General features: G+C 38.7%; 1 protein-coding gene across 1 annotated transcript; it reads left to right on the forward strand.

Moving 5' to 3' along the window:
• Window positions 1–661: 661 nt before the first annotated feature.
• Window positions 662–21,157, forward strand: CA3 (carbonic anhydrase 3). The gene is made up of 7 exons (XM_036761872.1): window positions 662–856; window positions 1,585–1,782; window positions 8,782–8,900; window positions 12,130–12,222; window positions 14,463–14,525; window positions 16,992–17,147; window positions 19,657–21,157. Exons 1-7 carry the CDS (start codon window positions 823–825, stop codon window positions 19,774–19,776), a joined length of 783 nt encoding a protein of 260 aa, XP_036617767.1. The 5' UTR covers window positions 662–822; the 3' UTR covers window positions 19,777–21,157.
• Window positions 21,158–24,768: the final 3,611 nt, after the last annotated feature.

Below are 24,768 nucleotides of genomic sequence, written 5' to 3' on the forward strand. Positions count from 1 at the left end.
AGGTTGACAAAGGAGTCTCCGGTCCTATCCATCCTTCCTATTTTTCCCTTGCTACCCTGCTGAGGGGCGCAAAAAAGAATGTCTGCTGCCTGCTCTTCGCAGATAGAAAGCTTAGGGAAGGAGAATAATAAGCTCCTTGAAAGGCTCTCCAGGCTGACGCCCAGATCCGAGCCTGATTGTGGGTTTAGTACTTGGTCTCAGAGGTTGGAGGGACCGCTTTTTTCTGTCTTCTGGTAAGGGCTAATGAAAAAGTGTCTCCTTGCTTCTCTGCCTATTCCCTTCACCCTCTCAAAAAAAAAAAAAAAATCATAGGGTGGATGGAGGAAGGGATAGGGAGGAAAAAAAAGAATTTTAAAGATTTTCCCTCTGTCCTAGCTTCTATCCAGTCCTCTACCGCCCAGCACCTTGCAGAAGTTTTTGCAAAGGGGCATTTCTGCGCTTTGCAGCTAGGAGAAAACGCACAATTCTTGAAGCCCGGCGCTGCCCAGAGCCAGCAGCAGCAGGGCCAAGGCAGAGGGAGCAAGTGGGTGGGGTGCGGTGGGGGACAGAGGTTAGAGCTTAACTCAATGCCTTTCTCCGCCCGCCCCCCCCCCCAACCCCGCAATCAGTCAAAGTGTCAGCAGTTCTGCCCTCCCACCCCTCCTCTTTCTCTCCTAAACAGGAGTCGGGTCCTTATCATCCAGCCCCTTGCTCCACCCTCCTCCCCTAGTCTAACAGGGACATGGTATTGGCGGGCACTTATAAAAGTCCCTGGCTCAGACGGACACAGAAGGACGTCCTGCAGGAGAGACTAGAAGGCAGCAAGTCCTGAGAAAGAAGACCATGTCCAAGGAGTGGGGCTACGCCAGCCACAATGGTGAGTGAAGGCATACACTGTCTAGTCTGATGGGACCAGAAGGATCCTCTCACGTTTTTCAAGCTCACTTCTTCGGAAGGAAGTCAGCTTTCGACAGAATTTGGGTGTACTTCTCATCTTTGTTTTCCAATGCTGAGATTTTTTTTTTTTTGGCAATTCTTTGTGATTGCTGGTCAGCAATCATTTCGGTCCTAGAGAGTGACACTGAGAATCAGTACATCTGGAGACTAATCCTGACTGTTCCACTTACTGATTGTATGGCCCTTGGGAAAGTTCATGTCTAGGAGGCTTAAATGCCTGATCTGTAAAATAATAGATACTTATGTCGTCCAGGGTTGTGAAATTTAAATGAGACGATTTATGGGAATCCTTCTTGAAAACTTTAAGGGCACTATTCAAATGTAAGATTTTTTTTTGCATCTATTTTATAGGCAGGAGCAGGATTCCTTCCCCTTAGCCTTTATGAGAAGAGAGAAAACAGTGGTCTCCTCCGTCCTTCAAGTCATTTTGCTATAAATTAAGTTACAAAGAAGTTTAATTTTAACTTATGCCTTCCACACTATCCCTGAGAGAGAATAGATGGGATGAGATTTCTTCTCTGCAAAAAAGTAGAAGACCACTTTTAAAACATGTATCTCTCTCATTACTATGTATTGTTAGTTCACCTACTAGCAAGTAGTATCAGAGAGATGCTAATGAATAACTTCTTTGACTTCTCTTTCCCCTAGGACCTGATCATTGGCATGAAAATTTCCCAAATGCTAAGGGTGACAACCAGTCCCCCATTGAGCTGCATACCAAAGACATCAGGCATGATCCCTCTCTGCAACCTTGGTCTGCATCTTATGACCCAGGTTCTGCAAAGACCATTTTGAACACTGGAAAAACCTGCAGAGTTGTGTTTGATGACACCTATGATAGATCAAGTAAGTATAAGTTTTCAAAAAGATTTTGCATCCATTCTCAACAGGTAATTATGCATATTTTCAATGTAAGCATGGGCTGAAGGGACTTTGTTACATAGTCGATCTAACGGTAAAAAAGTCAAGTCATCTCTAGATGCAAGGAAACATATTTATGCAATGAAGTAAAACTGTCTCACCCTCCAAGTTCAGACACAGTGCTATTGAGACATGTCCCTATATCCAAAAGGAGGCTTGCCTGGGGCAAGGCAAACATGTCAGGATGTGTACACCTAGATCTTCTCCCAGTCCTACTGTACTGCTACCATGATGTCCCTCCCTACAAGCTCTTCTTTGCCACTTCTATATGGTGTAGGAAATCTGGGTTTGTAGCATGTGCAAAGAAGAATCCAAAAAGGAGACAAAATACAAGATTTCTTCCTCTTGGTTCCTGGGAGGTTGTCAAGCCCCCTAAAAGAATCAACTCATTGTTTGTTTCCAGGTTTGCTTGCTTCATCAGTAAGTCAGGAAACATTTATTAAGCAATTACTATGTTTCAGGCACTGTGCTAAGTTCTTCATCACTTCCAACTCAATTTTTTTTTTGAAGCCCAATAGGGACCGTTGGGCTTATTTCAGTATGTATCCCAATTTCTTTCACCTAGTAGGTGCTCAATAAATGTTTGTTGAATTGATTATTCGAATGAGCATTAATTAAGTTTCTCACAAAATCTTGTAGTATCTTTGTGTGAAACTGGAAGATCTATCAAAACTTCCCCCATATTTCCCTACAGCTTTAGGCAAATCACTGAATTATAAGAAGATTGAGAGAAAGATTTAGTTCTGTGTCAGTTAAGATTAGGGAAAACCATTATGTCACCTTCACATCTGTTCCTGATGCAACACAATATCTAAAAGCATTCCAAACATCAGTAATGAATGCCTATCTGTAATAGTAGCTTAGTTATCATTATTATATTTAATTAACACAAAGATTCTCAGCTGTAATAGAGAGCAAGAGAGGTACAGTTTTTGTGTCCCAGGTTATACGTAAAGATGATGCTAGAATTTTTCTTAAATATTATCTCATATTAACTCATTTTTGTTCTTTTAAATTGCATTTTTTTATACAAGTCAACCCATTTGAAAGTATTTCTGTGTGGTGCTTGTGCTGGACCAATATTTCCACACCATCAAGACTCAATACTCTGCTGAGGACTTATGTAGAAAAGCCAGAGCAAATCGGATAAATAAGGAGTTTGGGCTACTCCAGCCAAGCTTATATAGATGGAATTATTTTGTTCAGCCTGGTGCAATAGCTTTCATGCTTGTGAAGTGCTTTCTAATCACCTCTGAATGGTAATTCCTTATATTGAACTGATTTATATTGTTAACTTTCACCTTATATTTCTCTTCACTTAATTTCCCTGGTAAAAGATGATCTTCAGATCAAGTAAACATAGTGGTGCTGTGGTTGATATGGCAGGGAAGAAAGCATTTGGAGACAGAGTACCTGAAGCAGGATCCTGGCTCTGCCATTTACTACCTGTGTGACACTTAGCAAGTCACTTGTTGTCTCTGGATCTCAGTTTGTTATTGTTTAGTCGTTTTCAGTTTTGTTTGGCTCTCCATGACCCCATTTTGGGGTCTTCTTGGAAAAGATACTGGAGTGGTTTGCCATTTCCTTCTCCAGCTCATTTTACAAATGGCAAACAGGGTTAAGTGACTTGCCCAGGGTCACACAGCTAGTAAGTGTCTGATGCCGATCTGAACTCAGGTCTTCCTGACTCCAGGCCTGGCACTATCCACTGTGCCACCAAGGGCCTCAGTTAACTCATGTTAAAAGAGGGAAGTAAGAATAGAGGACCTTTAAGAACCTTCCTAGCTCTTGATTCCATAAAACAAACTACCAAACTTGGCTAGTAAATCAGATCATTCAGACCCAGGCTCAAATTACTGAGTAAGTTTTGGGGCGTGAGTTATCCAGGTCAGCTATCTATATTGGTTGCATTTATTGGAAACCTCTTGAACCTTGAATTTCTTCTTATCTGCTTAGGCAGAATCTAAATTAGACTTGGATGGAAGTGTTTACATACCATTCCAAGAGGAAGGATAATTAGAAGTAAGGATCTTGATTAAAGATCCAGTCTCCCTCTCTTTCATTCTGACCATATTCATTGTACTAGACTCTGGTTTTCATGAATGTCAAATTAATATTTTAAGGAAATCCAAGGGGGAAATGTTTATTTTGAGTTCATTATCTCAGGAATCCATTTTCATGAGCAAAAAGGTGGTAAATGTGGTTAAGGGTGGCATTATCCCAGAGCTGACCCTCCCCACCTTGTTTTGTGGAGTGTTTTTAGGGGAGGCCTTGCTATGTACCAATACCCCTCCTCCAAAAAATATTCCCTACAAGTTCCCCAATGCCAAAAATTCTTCTAATGGCAGACAAAGCCTTTTATGCCACAATTAGAAACAAGGCTGGAAAAACAAATACCCCTGAGAGAAGCAGCATGTTAACTTTTATTCACAAGTCCAAAAAACTGGTATAAAATGCTTTCTTGAGAAATGGCTTGATAAAGAATAAGAGAGAGAGAGAGAGAGAGAGAGAGAGAGAGAGAGAGAGAGAGAGAGAGAGAGAGAGAGAGAGAAAGTAGGAGTGCAGAGGGTGCCTGAAAGTGGCTAGGGTGGAGGGTAAGAGGTTAGAGGGATCACACAATGGAAAAGGGGAAAGGGTGCAGATAGAAGAGACTGTAAGTTGTGAAGACAATTTCCCCCACTTCCCAATTTTGCCCAAAGCTAGCTAACCCTTACTGGGACAAAAACAACAACAAAATAAATTTGGCTTGACAAGATGTTTGGTTAAGTAATCTCTGTAAGATAGCCTGTCTAAATATGGCTGAAAACGTTTGCAAAAGAAAGCTTCTTCTCCCTTAAAATGAAAGCAATTTTAATGGATGTGTTTTAGTCTTTGTTAGGAGTTACTAACCACAGTTTCTACATGTGATGAAAATTTACCATATGTCCCACACTAACTCAGTTCTAAGAGTTTTTATTTTGATTACTTCTCTGTAGAGGGTAAGATAGGAAGAGAATTAAGCTAGTTGGGGGCAATGGAGTGGTTTCATATATAGGCTGAACCTGAAAACATTTGGAACATTGCAGAGAACATCATAGGTTCATTTTGTTACATAGATTACATTATTGGAAACTTCTTGAACATTGAATTTCTTCTTATCTGCATAGGCAGAATCCAAATTAGACTTGGATGGAAGTGTTTACATACCAGTCTAAGAGGAAGGATAATTAGAAGTAAGCATCTCGATTAAAGACCCAGTCTCCCTCTCTTTTATTCTGACTATATTCATTGTACTAGACCTGGTTTTCATGAATGTCAAATTAATATTTTTAAGGGAATCCTAGGGGAAAATGTTTATTTTGGGTTCATTATCTCAGGAATCCATTTTCATGAGCAAAAAGGCAGTGGATGTGGTTAAGGGTGGCATTATTCCAGAGCTGACCCTACCCACCTTGTCATTCATATGTAACATGGCCTACCCCATGTCACTCAGAAAGTAGAGATAGGATTTGAACCCAGACCCTTGGCTCTAAATCTTGCCCTTTTTTTTTTTTTTTTTGCTACATCACATTAAGGGAAAGGAAAGAAGCACTGAAGAGTATATTCCTAAAACCTATCAGATATTTCTTGGGTCCCCAACTCTATTTTCCTGGAGTTGAATCAAATATTTTGCTTATCTTCCACATTCAGCTCCCATTTCTCTCTTCTTTCTTTTTTGTTGCTTCCAAAGGGAAAAGTCAGTCTCTAGTTTTGGGTAATACAGATTTTAAAATATGCTTTTAAAAGAGCATGCTCCTATAAACCTATTATTTGAATCATGCAATTAGTGGATTCACAGCAGAGACAAAATGGCTTGAGCAAATAGCCCCTTTTTACTTGTTCCATGTATACAAAGCCCCAAACTGTGCTTATTTGTTTTCTTCTCACTTCCCCACCCCCCCAATAGACTGGTACTCTAATTTTGTCCGATACTTATTACAAAAGTTCATCTGTGACACCAGCTACATGCACTAAAACCCAGCTCCAACAGTTTATTCTTATCTTCCATCACCGACATTACTGTACTAGTTATTTCAAAGAAATATTTGTTACGGAGAGATATGTGACGGACATTTTTAGAAACCTGACTTCGTAGATCATAATGCCGTTAAAAGAGGAGACAGTCTTGTGAAGCAGGTATACTTTAGATAGGGAGGGCCAGATTCCATTGCTCCTTCATTTTAGATTGATGCCAAGAAACAGCAAAGGTTATATTTTGATAGAATCTGTCCTTGTCTTCTGCTAAACTAAGTGCTCTGGAAAAAATGTTAATGATGGAGCTTTGTCTCCCCACATTCCAACAGATGATACTTTATACCTCCTTAATATTTGCTCATCACAGCCTCTAAGTTTACATTGATGGTTTTTTCAAGCCTCAGGCAGATGCCATATGAAATCCAAATATTTAACACAGGCCATTATGCACACTCATTTGATTCGCATCAGAAAGCCATTACTATCAACTCTATGTGACTATCCTGGCTGTGCAGTCTTTGCTCAGGCAGTATTCCTGTGACAAACCAACATCTGTTATAATGGTTGAATCTACTTTCCTGAACTCATAACATTTGAATGTTGAGTTGCTTTGGTCAACCAATATTCTTACTGAATAGTTGAGACAACTGCTATAACCTGCTTTTCTATTTGTGGTTCAGTTTTTGGCTCCTTGTCTAGAATGGATAAAATCAGTTTTTTATTGCTCCAATTCATCACTCCTTAAGAGGCAGGGTGGTGCACTGGATAGAAAGCTGGCCCCAGAGCTGGGAGGACCTTGGTTCAAGCCCTACTTCTGACACGTACTGCTTGTGTGACCCTGAGCAAGTCACTGAACCTCTCAGTATACTAGACTACTTTCCAAGACCCAAATTTGCAAAGAAGATACAGATCTGAATTGGTGGAGGGAGGTTCTTCATCTAGGATCCCCTTTATCAATGAAACCACAGGCCCATCCCCTCACCTTGTCTTGTCAGCTCTATTACAGAGCTGGGCACATGTAAATCTCCAAGCAGATCTTAGTATGCAGATTACTGGCTCAGTTGGATTCGCTAGGCATTTACGAACTTCCAGCTATTCCTCTGGGCACCCAAGGTGCAAAAATGAAACATAACACTTCTCCACTCTCAAGGGTAGGACAGTTTAGTAAAAAGAGTAAAGTTTGCATATGAAAAAGCTATACTGCAAATTAGCATATGGCACATAGATAGGCAGGGTCAGGGTGGTGTGAAAGGTCTAAGGAGGGAAGGATCGTGGTTGGAGGGAGAAGCTGGTGAAGAAAGGCTTCAAGTGAGCACTTGTTCTGCACCTTGAAGGAATTGTCAGAAGTGAGATTTGAACTCAGGTCTTCTGATTTAGTGCTTTTTCCATTGCATCATTGCTACCTCTTTACTTGGGATGGCTAAGTGGCGCAGTGGATAGAATGCCCACCCTGCAATCAGTAACACTTGAGTTCAAATCTGAGCTCAAAATACTTACAAGTTGTGTTACCCTGAGCAAGTCACTTAACCCTGTTTGCCTTAGTTTCCTCATCTGTAAAATGGACTGGAAAAGGAAATGGCAAAGCCCTCTAGAAGAATTTCAACAGGGGAAGTGGTGAGGGGTGTCTGTTCTGGACCATGAACAAAAGCACAGAGGTGAGAGAGAGAAAGACAAAATCAAGGAATGAAGCTGTTCAGTTTGGCTTGAATATAGAACATATGACAGGAGTGATGTGGAATAAGGCTGGAAAGGGAGGAAGGTGAGAGCCAGATGGTGAAGGACTGGAATGTCAGGCTCATTATTTTGTATTTTATCCTGTAGACAATGGCTTAGTACACTCATGGTTAAAATGATAGCTTTTTCTTTTAAATTAGTACTTCACAGCAACTTCTGTAGCATTTCCCCCCCAAAACCATGATGACATACATTAAATAACGTTTTGAAATTTCTTAGCACGAAAAGGATTAAATTGTTTTTATATTTTTAGTGGAGTCCTTTCCCCAAGCAAAATGACTTTTGAATGCCTTATCCAAAGGAAAGAGACAGTACTTTGAAATTAAATCATGAGTTAAATTTATCCTTACTCACAAAAGACAAGGGTAAGTTTTTCATCTATCAGTGGGAGTGAGTCCGTGGCTGTATACATAGGAGATGTCACTAGAGGTAATTTTTCTAGTCGTGGATTGCAGAATTAGATTCATTACATTATAGCTGCATCTCTTAGGTGTATCTATTTTGCACATACCTCCATAAGCACTATATTGTCTCACTCAGATCCATTATAAGTTTCTTGAGGGCAGGGACTGTTTCATTTTTATCTTTTTTCTCAGTATCCAGGACCTGGCATGGGGGTGCTTAAGGAATGCTTGTTGATTCATGTTCTCATTAGATAGTTTTATTTCCAACTGTCTTACGTAACTCACATTGTCTTCACTCGTAAACAAGCTGTGATGTCTTAGAACTCGGAGAGGAAAATATTTTCAGAGTCTATGTGAGGTATCAAAAGGGTCCCTAGCATTCCATGGCACTGTAGAAGATGCCCATCAATCAAGTCCTTGGCAAGATATAGAGAAAGCTTTGGAAGATAAGGTTAGGAAAATAGATGTGTCCCTGAGCACTGGCTACCAGAAGAGGGATTGATTTTTCCAAACACAAAAGTAAGTGCTGCTGGAAGGGAGGACTGAGGGAGGAGGAAAAAGAACGCCTCATGAATACTATGCACTGTTGTAACTTAGAAAAGAAAATAAGGCAAGTTTTCAATAGGAAACACCATGCAGTTTGTCTGGGCTTTGGGATTTTGTAGTCACAGGATTCTGGAGCATCTTTGGCTCTGTTTATGAATCTGGTCTCCTAAAAATGCAGGAATATTTGCTTAGGAGGAAGCTTATGAAGCTGAACTGAATTCAGTATTAACCCAGGTTATCTTTACAGTGCTGAGAGGGGGGCCACTCCCTGGACCCTATCGACTGCGCCAGTTTCACCTTCACTGGGGCTCATCTGATGATCATGGCTCAGAGCACACCGTGGATGGAGTGAAATATGCTGCTGAGGTAGGAACCAACTACCTTTAAGCCCCTCACACACATGTGCCCAGAAATATATTCATTTTTATATATTCATTATATATATTCATTTTATATGTTCAATATATTCATAAATATATTCATTTTTTTCTCCTCTTTGCAGAAAAATAGGTTGCAAGCCAAGGTCAGTCTTACACATAGATCAGCTTATGAAATTTGGTGGATTCTGGGAAGGCTTCATATGCTCAAGTAGAATAGAATTATAGAGCTGAGAGAGAACTTATAGGTCATCAATATGAGGAAAGGGAGGCAGAGCGCTTAAGTCTCTTCCCCCCAAATTGTTGTTCTTCGGTTATTTTAGTCATGTCTAACTCTTTGTGACCCCATTTGGGGTTTTCTTGGCAAAGACACTGGAGTGGTTTGCCATCTCCTTCTCCAGCTCATTTTACAGATAAGGAAACTGAGGCAAACAGGGTTAAGTGACTTGCCCAGGGTCACACAGCTAGTAAGTATCTGAGACCAGATTAGAATTCAGGAAGTCTTTCTGACTTCAGACCCAGCACTCCATTCACTTTGCCCTAGCTGCGGAGAACCCCAAACATCTCATGAGAATTAGAATGTAAACTCATTGAGGGCAGAGATTTAGCACAGTGCCTGAAACATACCAATTAAAATAAAAGCTTATTAGTGGCAAAGTTAGGCCTAGAATCCAGATCTCCTGATTCAGCTTTGTGCTTTTGTCACTGCATTGTACTAATATCATAGAGCTAAAGCTGAAAGGGAACTAGACACCTCCTCATTTTATACATGAAGAAACTGAGGGTCAAGGTCATACAGGTGGTGTCAGAAGTAAGATTTGTATCCAGGTCCTCTGATTTAGTGCTTTCTCCATTGTATCATGCCACCTTTTTACATGGGTGGCTAGGTGGCGCAGTAGATAGAACGCCCACCCTGGAGTCAGGAAGATCCGAGTTCAAATGTGGTCTCAAAATACTTACAAGTTGTATGACCCTGGGCAAGTCACTTAATCCTGTTTGCCTTAGTTTCCTCATCCATAAAATGGACTGGAAAAGGAAATGGCAAACCACTCTAGAAGCCAGAAAAAGTACTACAACAAATATATTTTCATAAAGAACAGATGATGATGTTGACCCAAGAGTAGGTTACTATTTGGAGACAGCAAACCTAAATGAAGCTGCCAAAATGCAGGTGGGCAATAGATGCATTGAAGGGAAAGGTAGAGGTATAACAAAAGGGAGAAAAACTCTAAAAGAAAAAAAAAGTGATTGGCGAAACCACTTTGCTTTTCTATTTCTAAACTAATATAAATGTTTTTATAAAATGTGTTTTGTGATATTGCTTGTATTTATAACTGAAAGAGTAATAGAGTTCCTTTAAAACCAGAGAGAGGGAAGACAGAGACAGAGAGACGCAGAGACAGAAGATGGTTGTTATGGAAACAATTTAATATGAATGTTATTTTATAGTATACCCACTAATTTATTGTTTGGGTGGATAGAGAGAAATTTTCTATGGCTTGAGAAGTGAGTCACATGGCTTTCCATGCTGCTGATGTAAATGTGACCTACTTGTCTGTGATTTTTCTCTTTCAGTAGTTCTGTGGATCAGAAAGACAATTTCTTTAAGTTAGGAGGTAGAGAAGGTATGTAAGGTGATGAATATTGCTAGTGAAGAAGAAAACTCCTGGCTACAAATTCTTCCTAGGGATGATTAAGCAGAAAAATGCTAAAGAGATCATAATGCCTAGTAAAATTGGCAGAAGTCCCAAAGCCAGGACAAAGCCTAGGAGAATCTAACTCCAGGTTAAAAGGTTTGGAGTGAATTCTGTTCTGTTATAGGGAAAACTAAGGTTAGATCAGGCTTTGGTTAAGGCCACGTGAGAAATGTACTGAATTATAAAAGGTTTTTTCCCCCCCTTTCAATATATTTCTCAAAAAAATGCATGAATATCACATGAGTATATTGTGCCTCTGTTCACTATGTGAAGGGAGGATAAGCTAGTTTATTGACTTCAGATTTGGAAATAATATGCAATTTTATCTTTTCCTGTACATAAAACTTTTTTTGTGTGATTATGCTCATAATTGATTTAAGACAAAGTAGTTCTACCAAAACAGTAAGATATTTTAACATTTAAGAAATAATAAATTTTACCACTGTAGAATAGCATGTGCTCCTCTTATTCTATATGTAATTCCACTTTTTTTACATTATTCTTTTGAGAAGGGAAGGTAGGGCAATTGGGGTTAAGTGACTTGCCCAAAGTCACACAGCTAGTAAGTGTGTCAAGTGTCTGAGGCTGCATTTGAACTCAGGTCCTCCTGACTCCAGGGCCAGTGCTCTACTCACTGTGCTGCCTAGCTGCTCCCCTATATGTAATTCAATAGGAAACTTTTGATGTATTTTGGATCTAGTATTCAAGTTTAAAATGACAATAAATTTAATCATTTTGTCACTCAGTCCTCTTTTCTTTTTTCTTTTTGCTTGCATTTTCATTTATTTATTTTTAAATATTTATTTCTATGTATATATATTTCTATTTAAAAAACAATTTTAACATTCATTTTTAAAACCCTGAATTCCAAATTCTCTCCTTTCTTCCCTCCCTCCCTACCTCCTACTCCGCATGGAGAAGGCAAGCAGTTTGATATAGGTTATACATGTGTAGTCATGCTAAGTCTTTTTTTTCTCAAAACTATAATTACTGAATTGTCTTTAGGCTGAAGTTGATGAGAGAAAAGAAGTAATTTCAAACCAATCAACTCATCGCGTGAACTGCGTCTTTGGGATATTGTTCCCCCAGCAAATGTCATTTCTACTTGTCATTGTGTAATTATAAATGTAAATATAAAATTGTTCATTTCAAAATTGTTGTAATTTTAAATAATTTTAGTTCTCATGAAAATCTCCCACCCCCACTTCCACCCATGTACTTTTCACCCTTATGTAAGGGAGAAGGGAGAAATACTTCACAGTATTCAAAATTCATTAATTTAGAGTTGGCAGGAACCTGAGGGGCAATCTAGTCAAGCCTCCTCATTTTGTAGATGAGGAGTCTGGAGATCCAAAAGGTTAAGAAATTTCCTCATGGTCACAAAGATAAGGAGGTATTTCTTGACCTAGGGGGCCAAACATCCATGGCTCTGTGTATGTGTTTAATGGAGTGGTATGTACTTGGTTGCTGTACGTTCATATTCTTGCTTATTTACTGTATATTTTTATTGCATGGTTTCAGCTTCACCTAGTTCACTGGAATCCCAAATACAACACTTTTGGAGAAGCTTTGAAGCAACGTGATGGAATTGCTGTCGTGGGCATTTTTCTGAAGGTCCGGTAACAGTAACCATACTTTTTTCTTTAAAAGTTTAGTGTCTTATCATTGAATTGCCTTTGCCATAGTCTTTTCTACTGCAAAGAAGGAAAAGGGAATTCCTAAGAAGTTCTTCATCCTGCTTCAATTCAGTATTCATCCCATATAGCAAGTTATTTCTTAAATTAAAAAAAAATTCTTGTTATTCTAAACACCAAAATCATGGACAGTTCCATCTACAAAGAAGCACAGAAATGATGGATGGTATATAAAACTGCAAATCAAATTAAGTTAAGAATTTAATTTAAGACAATCAAGGTCAGTCCAAGAAGTGTTTTGTTTTGTTTTGTTTTCTGCCCACAAAGATTTGCCAGTGCCAGGGCACACCCCAGTCTCTCTTACACTTCTTAATTGTAAGGCATCAGTGTGTGTGTGTGTGTGTGTGTGTGTGTGTGTGTGTGTGTGTGTGGTGAGTAATTGTTGGTATTCAGGGACATTAGAGGTATTTACTCACTCGGCCCCCTTGCTACTCCATTAGTTTCCCTGAAAACTGAAAGATCAACACTTTGATCTCTAATCTCTGGCTTGCTATTCACTCGGCCCAGACTAGCCACTATGCACATTAGGCCATGCCAAGATAACCACACGGAATGCTTATGTTGTTGAGCCAACCCTGGTTTAATGGGTACTTAAGTGTCATTCTCACATGAATGTAGTAGTAACACGATACAGAGTTTAAACCAGAGGTGAAAATCTTGCTTCTTTTTCCCTTGTTGAATGACCAAATTTGTTATGTGCCGCAAATTCAGAAGGTAATTTTTAATGCTAGACACAGAAGGGCAAAACTATTACATTATTAAGGAGTTACTTTATTATGATTTTGTGAGGTTTGCCAATGAAAGAGTGAAGCACATGTTTATTAGGAAGGGACTGTAGCAAAGGAAGCATTAGCTCTGAAACAGGATATGTACCAAGTTGGTTAGGCATACATTAAGAAGAGTTGTTTTCAGGAGGACATGAATATGTGAACATTCTGTGATTTCTTTAGTGTTGGAAACTCCTAGTGTGAGAACTCCCTCCCTCAACACCAGACCTTCTCTAGGATGTAGTAGATGAATCCTTGGGAATTGCCCGAGGCACAGAGGCCAAATGGTTTGCCCAGGTTTGCAGAGCTAAAGGTCAGACATGGTGTCTGAATCCAGCTGACCCTGATTGCAAGCCAGGGATGTGCTGGTGAATATTTAACAATAGAGTCAATGGGGGGTGGGTAGGATATACCCTAGAAACACTTTCGAGTTTAATCGGCATTAACGCTTTCTCTACAACACTTTCTTAAGTATAGACAATTAACAAAACAGTGAATCAAGCCCTGATTTGTAACATCTGCCGATTGGGTGTAAAAGCGCAGACTTCAGATTTCACTATCAGCTCTCTCAAGTTAGGAGAGCTGGGTCCAGCCTAGTACTCTATCTACATCACAATCTGTCTTCTAAGAATACTTTGCAATAAATTACAAGGGCTTTTAATAGAATTTGATGGACATGGTGGACTTTAAGTTAGGAGAGACCTAGATTAAAATTTTACTTTCATTACTTACCAGCTCTGTGACCCTAGATAAATCATTTAATGAGTCTGAGCCTCAGTTATCTAAACTACAAAGTGGAGATGACCATACCTGTAACATGCACCCCAAAAAGTTAATGTGAGGATTAAATGAAACAATGTACTTAAAGGGCTTTGTAAATCTTGAAGCAGTGTATAAATATTGGCTTTTTACTGATAATGCCCTAGTAGATATTACAGTAAAGTTGTATAATCGTTCACACTAATTTTGTATGCATTTGGACAGTTCCTTGATAGCCACCATATTTGCCCAAATATCATTTAGAGGTGCCTAAGAAAGACATATATGTATATGTATAATATATGTATATATAATATATATGCATATATATATATATATATATATATATATATATATATATATAGCCCTTCGACATTTGATTCCGTCAGAATCCCCTACCATAGAACAGACATGGGCAGAAACCCAAAGTATGCAGCAAATGGCCTGTAATTTTGTGCCTGCTGCATTTTATAGACTTGGAGTTCAAATTTAGATCAAGAAAACTATGTAATCTAAAATCATGGTGGAAGGGGGAGAGTTACGTTTTAATTCTGAACAAGAAGTTCTGTCAGGTTCAGCTTTTTCAAACAATCAAATTCCATAACAATTGATTTCTTTTCTTTTTGTATTACAGATAGGACGTGAGAAAGGGGAATTTCAGATATTTCTTGATGCATTGGACAAAATTAAGACTAAGGTAAAAAAAAATGCCCTTTCCTTTTAATATGATACAGAAGATTTCTAATTTTTAAAGTACATTTCCAAAGTTCTTTCAAACCTATTTCTTTGTCTGAGGAAAATGTCAAGAATACATATCTTCAGTCAACCACAGCGAGCCTTTTGCTAATACCTACTATGTGCCAGGCATTGTACTACATATATATTAAGGATAAAATAACCAAACAAAATGGAACAATTCCTCTACTCAAGGAGTTTCTATTCTATAAACTTGATCAGTGGGCATTTTTAACTTTAGGAAATAATTTTAAATTCTATTTTGGACCATGTTTTCATCCTAGAGATTTAACGTGATATTTAAATGGAATAATGCATATTTTCCATTAGAAATTTTACACTGAATGCGTGCTTATATGAAATAATACTAATATAATTAATGCATAGACTTTCTACTTCCTAACATTTGGGTCATCAAAATCCTAATTAAATGTTAGCTATATCTTCAGGAAAGTATATATAAACATTTTGGCTGGAAATAAACCAATGTGATTTATTATGGGAAGTGGTGTTTAATGTCCAAACCCAACTTTGAAAAATATTTTTGTAGCCATGGAATCATAATTGTCTGCCTATAAATATGCTCCCCAAATGCCCCTCCCTTTCAGCTTAAAAAAATGTAGTCAAGGGATTATAATAAAATTTATGCTCAGGTATTACTACTACTGCTGCTGCTGCTGCTGCTGCTGCTTCTACTAATCCTTCACTTGGCTTTTCTACTCCATCCAGCTACTGTCATATTCCTTCCTCACTTTCACTGCCAAACTACTTGAAAAATTTGCTTCTACTGGATGCTTCCACTTCCTTCCTATTTATTCTTTCTTTAGACCTCTGCAAACTGTATTCTACCCCTCCCCCCACCATTCTACTCAAACCACTCTCTTAACACTATTTCTTTTTAAAAGTTGCCAAATCCACTGAGCTTTCATCTTTCTGAAAACTGCAGAACAGTTGGTTCTTTTTATTCTTGGCTCCAGAGAAACAATCCTTGGCTCTCAAACTACCCAGGATTGCCCCTTTTCTGTTTTCTTTGGTCACTTCCTTTCCTCCACATATTTTAATGTGAATGTTCCCCTAAAGTTATTCTCTGCCAATATTGTCTTCAAACTCTACATTATCTCTTTAGTCAATAGTCAATGGACTTTATGCAAATGACTCCCAAATCTCTGTCTCTAGATTTGAACCAGAATTTGAGCTCCAGGCCCACATCTCCAACCGCTTACAGGATTGTTACATTTAGATGTCCCACTGGCCCATCAAACCCACCATGTATAAAGCCAAGCTTATCATCTTTCCTCTGAAAACTGATCTTTCTGATTACACTATTTTGATGGTAGAACCAACATTTACCCTGCCTCCTATGTTCAAAACCTTGAGTTATCCTTCTATCTCTTCTACTTTGTATACGTAATTAGTTGCTATGTTCTATAGACTTTACTTCTGCAACATTTCTTGGATTTCCTTCCTCATCTCTATTCTACTGCCGTTATAGGACTCAGTTCTCCTTTCTGGACTATTACAATAGCTTCTTAACAGTTCTTGGTGCCTGTACTCTTTCTTCTCTTATTAACCTAGCCTTCATATTGCTGCCAGAATTTTATGTACATATATACACTTATGTATATGTGTATGTGTGTATGCACACATATGTAGATGTGGCCAAGCTACTCCTCAAAAAACACCATCAGCTCCCTGTTTCCTGCTGAGTAAATTTCAAATTCCTCTGCCTAGCATTAAGGTACTCCACAGTTGGGTGACATTCTGTAATTCTATCCTACCAAACCCCTCTGTTTCCTTGCCTGGTGTACTCCCATCTCTGTATCTTTATTGATTCTGTATCTAGAATATCCTCTGTAGCCTTCTGGGCTTGTTGAATTCTTATCTATCCTCTAGAGCCAAACTGAAATCGCATCATTTCTGCGATGTCTACTCTGACCCATTGACCTGAAATTCCCCTTTTGACTTCATAAAGAACTTTGTGTTGCAGTTTCAAATGGTCTTATGCTGTACCATTGTGTCTTTTAAATTGTCTGAGTCTTTCCCACTTCCTAGACTGTAAGCTCCATGTGGTCAAGGTTCATGCCTTATTTAAACCTTACAGTTTCCCCTACCAGCTAGCAACAAAGAGGTCTTCACAGCTGAGGTTTAATAAATGCTTGTTGAATGAATTACTGAATTGTTAATAAAATTGTATTTTGTATCCAAAAGGAGAATTTTGCTCTTTTAAAAATGATATATCGAGAGTAGGTGTTGATTTTGTGAAAGTGCTTCTATTTCTTAAAATTTAATTTCGTTTGAATCACTTTGAAGAAAATTTGCTCATGGTTTAAAATTAGTACCCTAAATAGATGATACTGTGTGTACATTTTGATATGAAGATGTACATTTATTTATACATGGATTATTGGTCTCCCTGAATCCCTTTTAGGGCAAAGATGCTCCTTTCACACGCTTTGACCCATCCTGTCTTTTCCCTGCTTGCCGGGATTATTGGACTTACCATGGCTCCTTCACTACCCCACCTTGTGAGGAGTGCATTGTCTGGATTCTCCTGAAGGAACCAATAACTGTGAGCTCTGACCAGGTAAACTCCAACTGTCTAACAAGAATTTTAAAGGCAGCAGTTTCATTTCTTGCTTACAATTTCTGGAGATTTGTTGTTTCACAAAAGCTGGATGATTAATGAATTAGTATTTTGGTCCTGTTAGTCACCTTCAAATCTATTTGAATGAATGAATGAAAGAGAGAAAGAAAGAATGAAAAAGTGTTTACTACTTGCTAAGCTCTAGGGATGCCAAGAGAAAATGTTAGACCCTACTGTTCACATTCAGAGGCTTCCAGGAGAATGGATTGTATTGATGCTATTTAAAGGTGTTTACATTGATAGAATCCTAGTGGCCAGAATAAGGGAAGTGAAAGCCCATGCTGCTTTCTTCCCAAAAGACCCCAACTGGAGCATTTTTTCAGTTCTGGGCTCCACATTTTGGGAAGGACATTGGCAAGGTAGATATATCCTGTCCAGAGGAAGACAACCAGAATGGGTGAGGCTTTTTGAAACCCCATCATATAAGGAACATTAGAAGGAATGGGGCATATTTCATCCAGAGAAAAGGCATGCTAGAGGTGAAGTGATAGCTGCTATTAAGAATATGAAGGGCTCTCATATCTAAGGGGATTTGGACTCTGTGCTGTGCTCCAGGAGGCAAAACTAGGATGAATGGCTAGAAGTTATAAAAATGTACATCTCCTTTATATAAGGAAACAAGTTTTATCAATTAGAGCTGTCCATGAGTGGAATGGGCTGCTTTGAGAGGTTATGAGTTCTCCAACACTGAAGGGTCTCAAATAGAGGCTGGATGACCCAACCTACCCTTGTCAAGGAGGTTGAAGATGAAATTCATAATTTGCCTAGAATCAGATGAGATAATCTCTCAAGGTTCTTTCAGTTGTGAGATACTACAATATGTTGATGATGATGATGGTGGTGGTGATGGTGATGATGGTGATGGTGATGGTGAATGTGATGATGATGATGATTTTTTTAACACAACGAAGAACAGGATGGGGATAGGGACTGGATCTATGACTTCGTTGGTGTAAGGAAAGTCACTCTACCAATGCAGATGGGCAGCTGCTCTATAATTCAAAGTCTGAGAGTTGGCTAAGGGCAACTGCAAGGTGGTGCCTTGCCCAGGCCATGTGGCCAGTTTGTATATATAAGCAACCTTGTCTTCCTTACTCTGTTCAGCTCTCTGTCAATTATAACACATTGGAAATAGCTGAAATAACTGAAACATACATAGAACTTTGTGGTTTATTTCACACATTGATTTTTTTTCCACAAGAATCCTTTGAAGTAAATATATTTTTATTTTCATTTTATAGAGAAGGAATCTGAGATGAGAAATTATGTGACTTGCACAGTGCCTGGCACATAGTAGGCACTTAATAAATGTTTATTTATTGATTGATTGACTTGTTTAAGGTCAAACAAATCAGTGGTAGGGCCATGATTCAAACCCAAGCCTTCTGACTGGAAGTCTAATCTCATTCTACTATACCATATTTATAGGGATTTTATTAATTCCTTGCCTCATAGAAAAAAATAAGTTTTGAAAAAACACAAAAATATAGACTGTAGTAAGACTTAAATTTCTTCTTGTTCCTTTGTATGTTCAAAAGAATGTGAAATTGAAGCCATTTTCCATCATAGAAGTAAAGTAGAAGTAATACTAGACTTAGAATTAGAAGATGGGTTCAAATACCATCTCCATCACTTGGTAGCTATATATGTAATTTTAGACAAGTCATTTAATCTACCTGATCCCCAATTTTCCTCTTCTAGAAAATAAAAGGGGCAACTACATGGCACAGTGGATAGAGTGTTGGGCCTGAAGTCAGAAAGACTCATCATCTTGAGTTCAAATGTGACCACAGACACTTACTGTGTGACCTTGGGCAAGTCACTTAACTTTGGTCTGCCTCAATTTCCTCATTTTTAAATGGGGATAATAATAGCATCTACTTTCCAGGGTTGTTGTGAGGAAAAAATAAAATAATAATTGTATAAACCTGAAAGTGTTATGTAAATGCTAGCTAATATTACTAAAAATAAAGTAGAAAGCTGTATGCAGTTGGAGGTTATTATTACATCTCATTACTTACACTATTATTTCTATCATCATATCATCATTAATTACCAATAATGCCATCACTACCTACATATGTCTTGTGCCTCCCCTAAAATCCTCATTCCAAGCTTATGCAGCTACAAATACCTAGATAAATCAGGGGGAAATATATTTTGGCGGGAGTCCATGTTTGTCTTGTATTACAGTGAAGCAGAGGGTTGTGCCAAGAAGCTGATGATTCAAGAAAAAATGCTTTATGTACATCCCAAGAAAGGTTAGTTATTTAGGACTGAATTACCCACTCAGATAATGAAAAACAGAGAGAGAGAGAGAGAGAGAGAGAGAGAGAGAGAGAGAGAGAGATGCTTGAAATGTCCACATAGTTTCCTAATTCTGTATTCATTAAATGTAGTAAAAGTGGGCTCCAGGCCATGTTAACATGGAATGTGTGGACTCTTGCAGATGGCCAAACTGCGAAGTCTTTATTCCAGTGCTGAAAATGAGCCTCCCGTGCCCCTGGTTGGTAACTGGCGTCCTCCTCAGCCTCAGAAGGGCAGAATCGTGAGAGCCTCCTTCAAGTAGGGCCATCTTCGCAATGCCTGGAAATCGAGGGAACGTATCCCACAATCGATGCTTAGTTAAGTGCGCACCTTCTATCACTGCTCTACACTCACAGCAGATTTTCTTTTTCCAAGTGTAAAACTGAGCAAAGAAATGTCACAAATCTCTGATTGTCACTACCTAGAGAACGAGAAGTTAAAACTTGCAGTCTCTAACCTTAAAATGAAAAAAAAAAAGTAAAGTTCATGTTTGATTCTTGGTAACAATTGTCTTTAACAATAATTAAAAGTAACATGCCTAGAAATATTTTAAAGAAGAGGAGAAAGGAAAGGAAAAGAGAAGTTGTGATTGATGGCTGGCCAAATATTTTCTTACCAGCCCTTAACTTTGTTTTTGGTTTTACTGTTTCCATACTATGAGTTTCCAGTCTTCACAGAAGTAATGAGTAAATCCACCATGTGAGAATAGCAGCATGTGGAGAGCAAATCATCACAAAATGCCGGCTAAATTAAATTGGTACCAATTGTAACAATGTTTTGAAGTTTTAAATGAAATAAAAGAGAAACACATGAATCTGAAGGAGAAAAAATTAGCAGCTACTCTAATTGGCATTAGCTTAATTATCAAAGTTAACCATCCGAAGAAATGGAAATACCTGGTTGAATCCCAGAATTCTTTGCATTGGTGTTTCTTCTTCATAATGGTGAATGATTTTCTATATAGACTTTCCAGCCCAGCATGAGGGCCGTGGAACTTTCCTCCTCTTACTGCATCTTTGCATGCCTATACACAGCTGACTATGCTAGACTTCTGGATTTTGTTGGACTCACTGATCTCCTGACTGCACCATACAAGATTGTATGATTGTGCCTGGAAGTGTAACAATGTAACTGAGTGCCAACCCAAATAAAGACTCATACTGAAAATGACGGTTTCAGTTGCCTATTCGATTTAATGGATGGTCAAAAAATGATAATGGGAATAAGGTAAAGAGGTAGACTAGAAAATTCCTCTAAATCTCTTTTATTATTAAGGTACATAGATTACTTCCTGTTTTGTAGATTTGGTTGTTTCTCTTAGACAAATACTCGTTAAGTCTCTACCGTGTAGATACTGTGCTAGGTGCCAGGAATGTGAAGGTGGAAACAACGACCACAAAGATGTGCTTCTTCCAAGGAGTTTACAATCTAAACTGTAATCAAGCAATCAGTCACGTAAACACATGCATTTACTGAGCATCCACTCTGTGCAGTCATGGGGAGGTGGGGGGGGGGGGAACAAAGATACAAATGAAACAGATATGCAAATGTAAGAGATTGTCTTCTCCATTAAGGTGTTAGATGCTGAAAGTTGTCATAATACTTAAACGCAAGTCTAATAAAGAATATTTACCAGCATCGGTAAACATAAGTTCATTATTCCAGAGCATGCAATTTTCAGGGTAGTTTCGAAACTTATTGAAGAAGACAATAATGAAATGACACGCAAATAAACAACAGCTCTTGAGTAGGTTATAGTCGAGAAGGGTGACCCATGCCTTTACCACCGTCACCCTTACAAAGCTCTAGAGCTGGTGTAGCACTTTGACACTGTGCCATCAGAACATAGATTTAGAGCTGGAAGGGACCTCAGAGGTGGTTTACTCCAGCTCCCTCATCATTTGTTGGAGGGGGAAAGGCAGGGCAATTGAGTTTAAGTGACTTGCCCAAGGTCACACAGCTAGTAAGGGTGTCAAGTATCTGAAGGCAAATTTGAACTCAGGTCCTTCTGACTCCAGGGCCGGTTCTCTACTCACTGTGCCACCTAGCTGCCACCCACTTACCTGTTTCTTTGGAAGGTACCATTCTTCTTCCAGTCAACCAGATCCACAAATTAGGAGTCATTCTCCACTGATTCTCTCCACCTCTTCATTTGGTCCAACCTCTTCTCTCAATTTAAGAGCCACTACCCTAGGGGGCTGCTAGGTGGCACCACGGATAGAGCACTCTGCCTGGAGTAGGGAAAACATGAGTTCAGATACCAGCCTCAGACACTTATTAGCTGTGTGACCCTGAGTAAGTCTCCTGATTGGTTTGCTTCAGTCCCTCATCTGTAAAAATGAACTGGAGAAGGAAATGGCAAACAACTCCAGTATCTCTGCCAAGAAAACCCCAAATGGGGTCACAAAGAGTCAAATACCCCAATTCAGACCTTCCTTTTTTTTTACTTCAACTATTTTAGGTGGTCTTCTGATTGGCACCCATACCTTTAGTCTCTCCTTCATCTCTAAAACATCCTGTATGTAGTTGCCAAGTGGATATTCCTTATTCAGAGGTTTGACCATACCACAAGGAGTTCTAATAGTTTATAGGGTAAATACACACTCTGACATTTAAAGCTCTTCCCAATCTCATTCTAGCTTAAATTTATAGACATTAAAGTTGCTCTCACATACTCTGTTCCAGTTATACTGACCTATGAGCTGTTACACATATATAACACATCATCTCACCATATCTGTCTTTTCACAGACTATTTCCATGCATGAAACCCACTCCATTTCTCTCTCAGCTCTGATGATGCCCACTGCCCTTTAAAGCCAAGGTCTCTTATGCCATCCCCTACAGAAGGCTTCTCCTGAGCCCTCCAATAGTTAATGTCCTTTTCACCTACCCCCAAATCACTTTATTTTACTTTTTATATATTATTTGTCTATAGTTATGTTGTTTTTTCCAATAAAAATGTAACTTCTTGAGGGCAGAGTCTGTTTTGTTTTTGTACTCCTGAGGGTCTAGCACAGTGGCCTGTACATAATAGCCACTTAATAAATGCTACTTTAAAAACACTTGTCGAATGAGTGAATAAAGCAAAAGCAGGTGGGACATTTGACCATCTTTCAGAATATGACAATAACCTGCTTGGCTCAGTAAAAGGTCATATTCTTTAGACCTTCTTAAAGTTGCTGAGTCAATTTGCCTTATTCCTCCAAAAGCGTTTAGGCATAATATCACCAGAACTTTAACGTCCTCACAGAGTAGTATAACATGCCTTGAAATGCCCTCCTCTCATCATCATCATGCCAGCCCTCTGCTTTTAAAATGGCAAAAAACCAGTTTCATTGCCCCAAGGAATGAGAATGCTATTGGATCAGGAGAGTCCAGAGAGTCCCTGAAGTTCAATCTGGCGATAGATTCCTGTGAGGCTAAAGTCATTTAATAGATTATCTTCCACTTGGGTGAAGTAAAACCAGGTTGGTCAGTGTGAAATTAGATGTCTTAATTAAATCCCTTGAAATTAGCAGGTGTGGAACTTTCATCATTAGTGCTAATGTGGAAAGCTAATTCTCCTCTTGTGATGCTTAGCTCCCAGTATCGGTTGTGGGGAAAACAATGAGCATTGAGGGTACTTTAAAAATCATTTGGGTAATTACACATTCTATTGAATAACCATAGGTGTTTATATCACCCTTAAAAAAACAGACATGATTTATATGCATAGGAAACCCCCTCTATTTATGCAGATTAAAAACTATTCTGAACTTTGTAGTTTTAGGGAGTTACCAGGGGTGACTGAGAGATTAATATGTTTGCCCATAGTCACACAGCCAGTATGTGTCAGAAGCAGGATTTGAACTAGGGTCTTCCTGACTGGTCAACTGTCTGTCCATTACAATGGTGTCTTCTTTATGTTTATTATTTCCAACTTTCCCTGTCCATATCTTGCTTGTACATAGTTATTTTTATGTTGTCTCTGCCATCAGATTTTGAACTCCTTTGGAACAGAGATTGGTCTTTTGCCTTTTTCCATATCTCCAACACATAGTACAGTGTCTGGTACATAGTAGATGCTTAATAAATGTTTATTGACTAACTGACTTTTGCCTCTTACAGGGCGGTAAAGGGTACTAATAGTAGAATAGAAACCATGGAGGTCTGAGCTTTTGTTTTTTAGGCAATGGGCCTAATTGATAAAGTACTGACGGGATTCCCAAATCAGCGATGGTGGGTTTGAGTTGTAATTGGTATTCACAGCTCATCTTGTGTCAGGGGAATTTACTCGCCTTTCCAGAGACACTTAAGTCATAGTTTACATTTTAACAGTTTTAAAGGTTTTCATGACAACGATTGACAAGTTAAAGGATATTTAGGGGACACTAACTGCTTATATACATTATTTTCTGGTGAAGTTAACATCGTAGTGACATTATAACAGTGAGAGATGAGACAAAATGGCCTGTACACATTTAAATTTAGTTTCAAAGAATACTGGCCTAGGATACCCCTGGATTCTAGGACCCCACACTCATCAGCTACGGGTTTGGGCAAGTTTCACCTTTTCTAGCTAGTGTTTCCAGAGTTTCCTTGTATAGAGAATGCAGTTCAATTAAACAAACATTTGTTAAAAATCTACTGTGTGTAGAGCACTGTGTTAAATGCTAGGCCCTGAGAGAAAGAAAAAGTTTAGATAAAATAAAGACCGTATCATTGTGGAAATTAGAGGAAAAAACGTTGTAATCTCTGTCAATGTCAAGTAGTTGTTTCTAGGATCAAAAAGAATAATATGCAAAAGGCCTTTACAAACATTTTAAAGTGTTACAGGAAAACGAACAAAAGTAACAATAATAACAATAGGCAGCACTTATATAATGCTTCAAGGTTTGCAGAGCAATCTGCCTGATATCTCTGTGAGGCAGGTGCTATTCTTACCCATCTGCAGTTGAGGAAATTGAGGTTTAGAGAGGAGGTTACATGACTTGCCCAGGGTCACACAGCTAGTAAGTATCTAAGGTAAGAGTTGAACTCAGGTCTTTTCTTGACTCCAAGTTCAAAGCTCTATGCAAACACTTACCCACCTTGATAGTATTATGTTTATACAGTATCGCAGAAAGAGATAATGAAGAAACAGATTGTGTCTATGTAGCTTCAATACTTTGTCTTCTTGAGCAACAGGATAGTGGCTTGTAGTTAGAGATGATAGTCACAAATGGTGAAAATTAGACTTGAACTTGGTTTGACTCAGAAAATTGGGTTGGAA

This window comes from Trichosurus vulpecula, chromosome 1 (assembly GCF_011100635.1).
Source record: "Trichosurus vulpecula isolate mTriVul1 chromosome 1, mTriVul1.pri, whole genome shotgun sequence".
Classification (NCBI taxonomy): domain Eukaryota; kingdom Metazoa; phylum Chordata; class Mammalia; order Diprotodontia; family Phalangeridae; genus Trichosurus; species Trichosurus vulpecula.

Bases quoted from the DNA above. Each gene is read 5' to 3' on its own strand.
- CA3 (XM_036761872.1), top strand. From the start codon at position 823: ATGTCCAAGGAGTGGGGCTACGCCAGCCACAATG. The intron at 857-1,584 runs GTGAGTGAAGGC...TCTTTCCCCTAG, and splicing joins GGGCTACGCCAGCCACAATG to GACCTGATCATTGGCATGAA. The intron at 12,223-14,462 runs GTCCGGTAACAG...TTTGTATTACAG, and splicing joins TCGTGGGCATTTTTCTGAAG to ATAGGACGTGAGAAAGGGGA.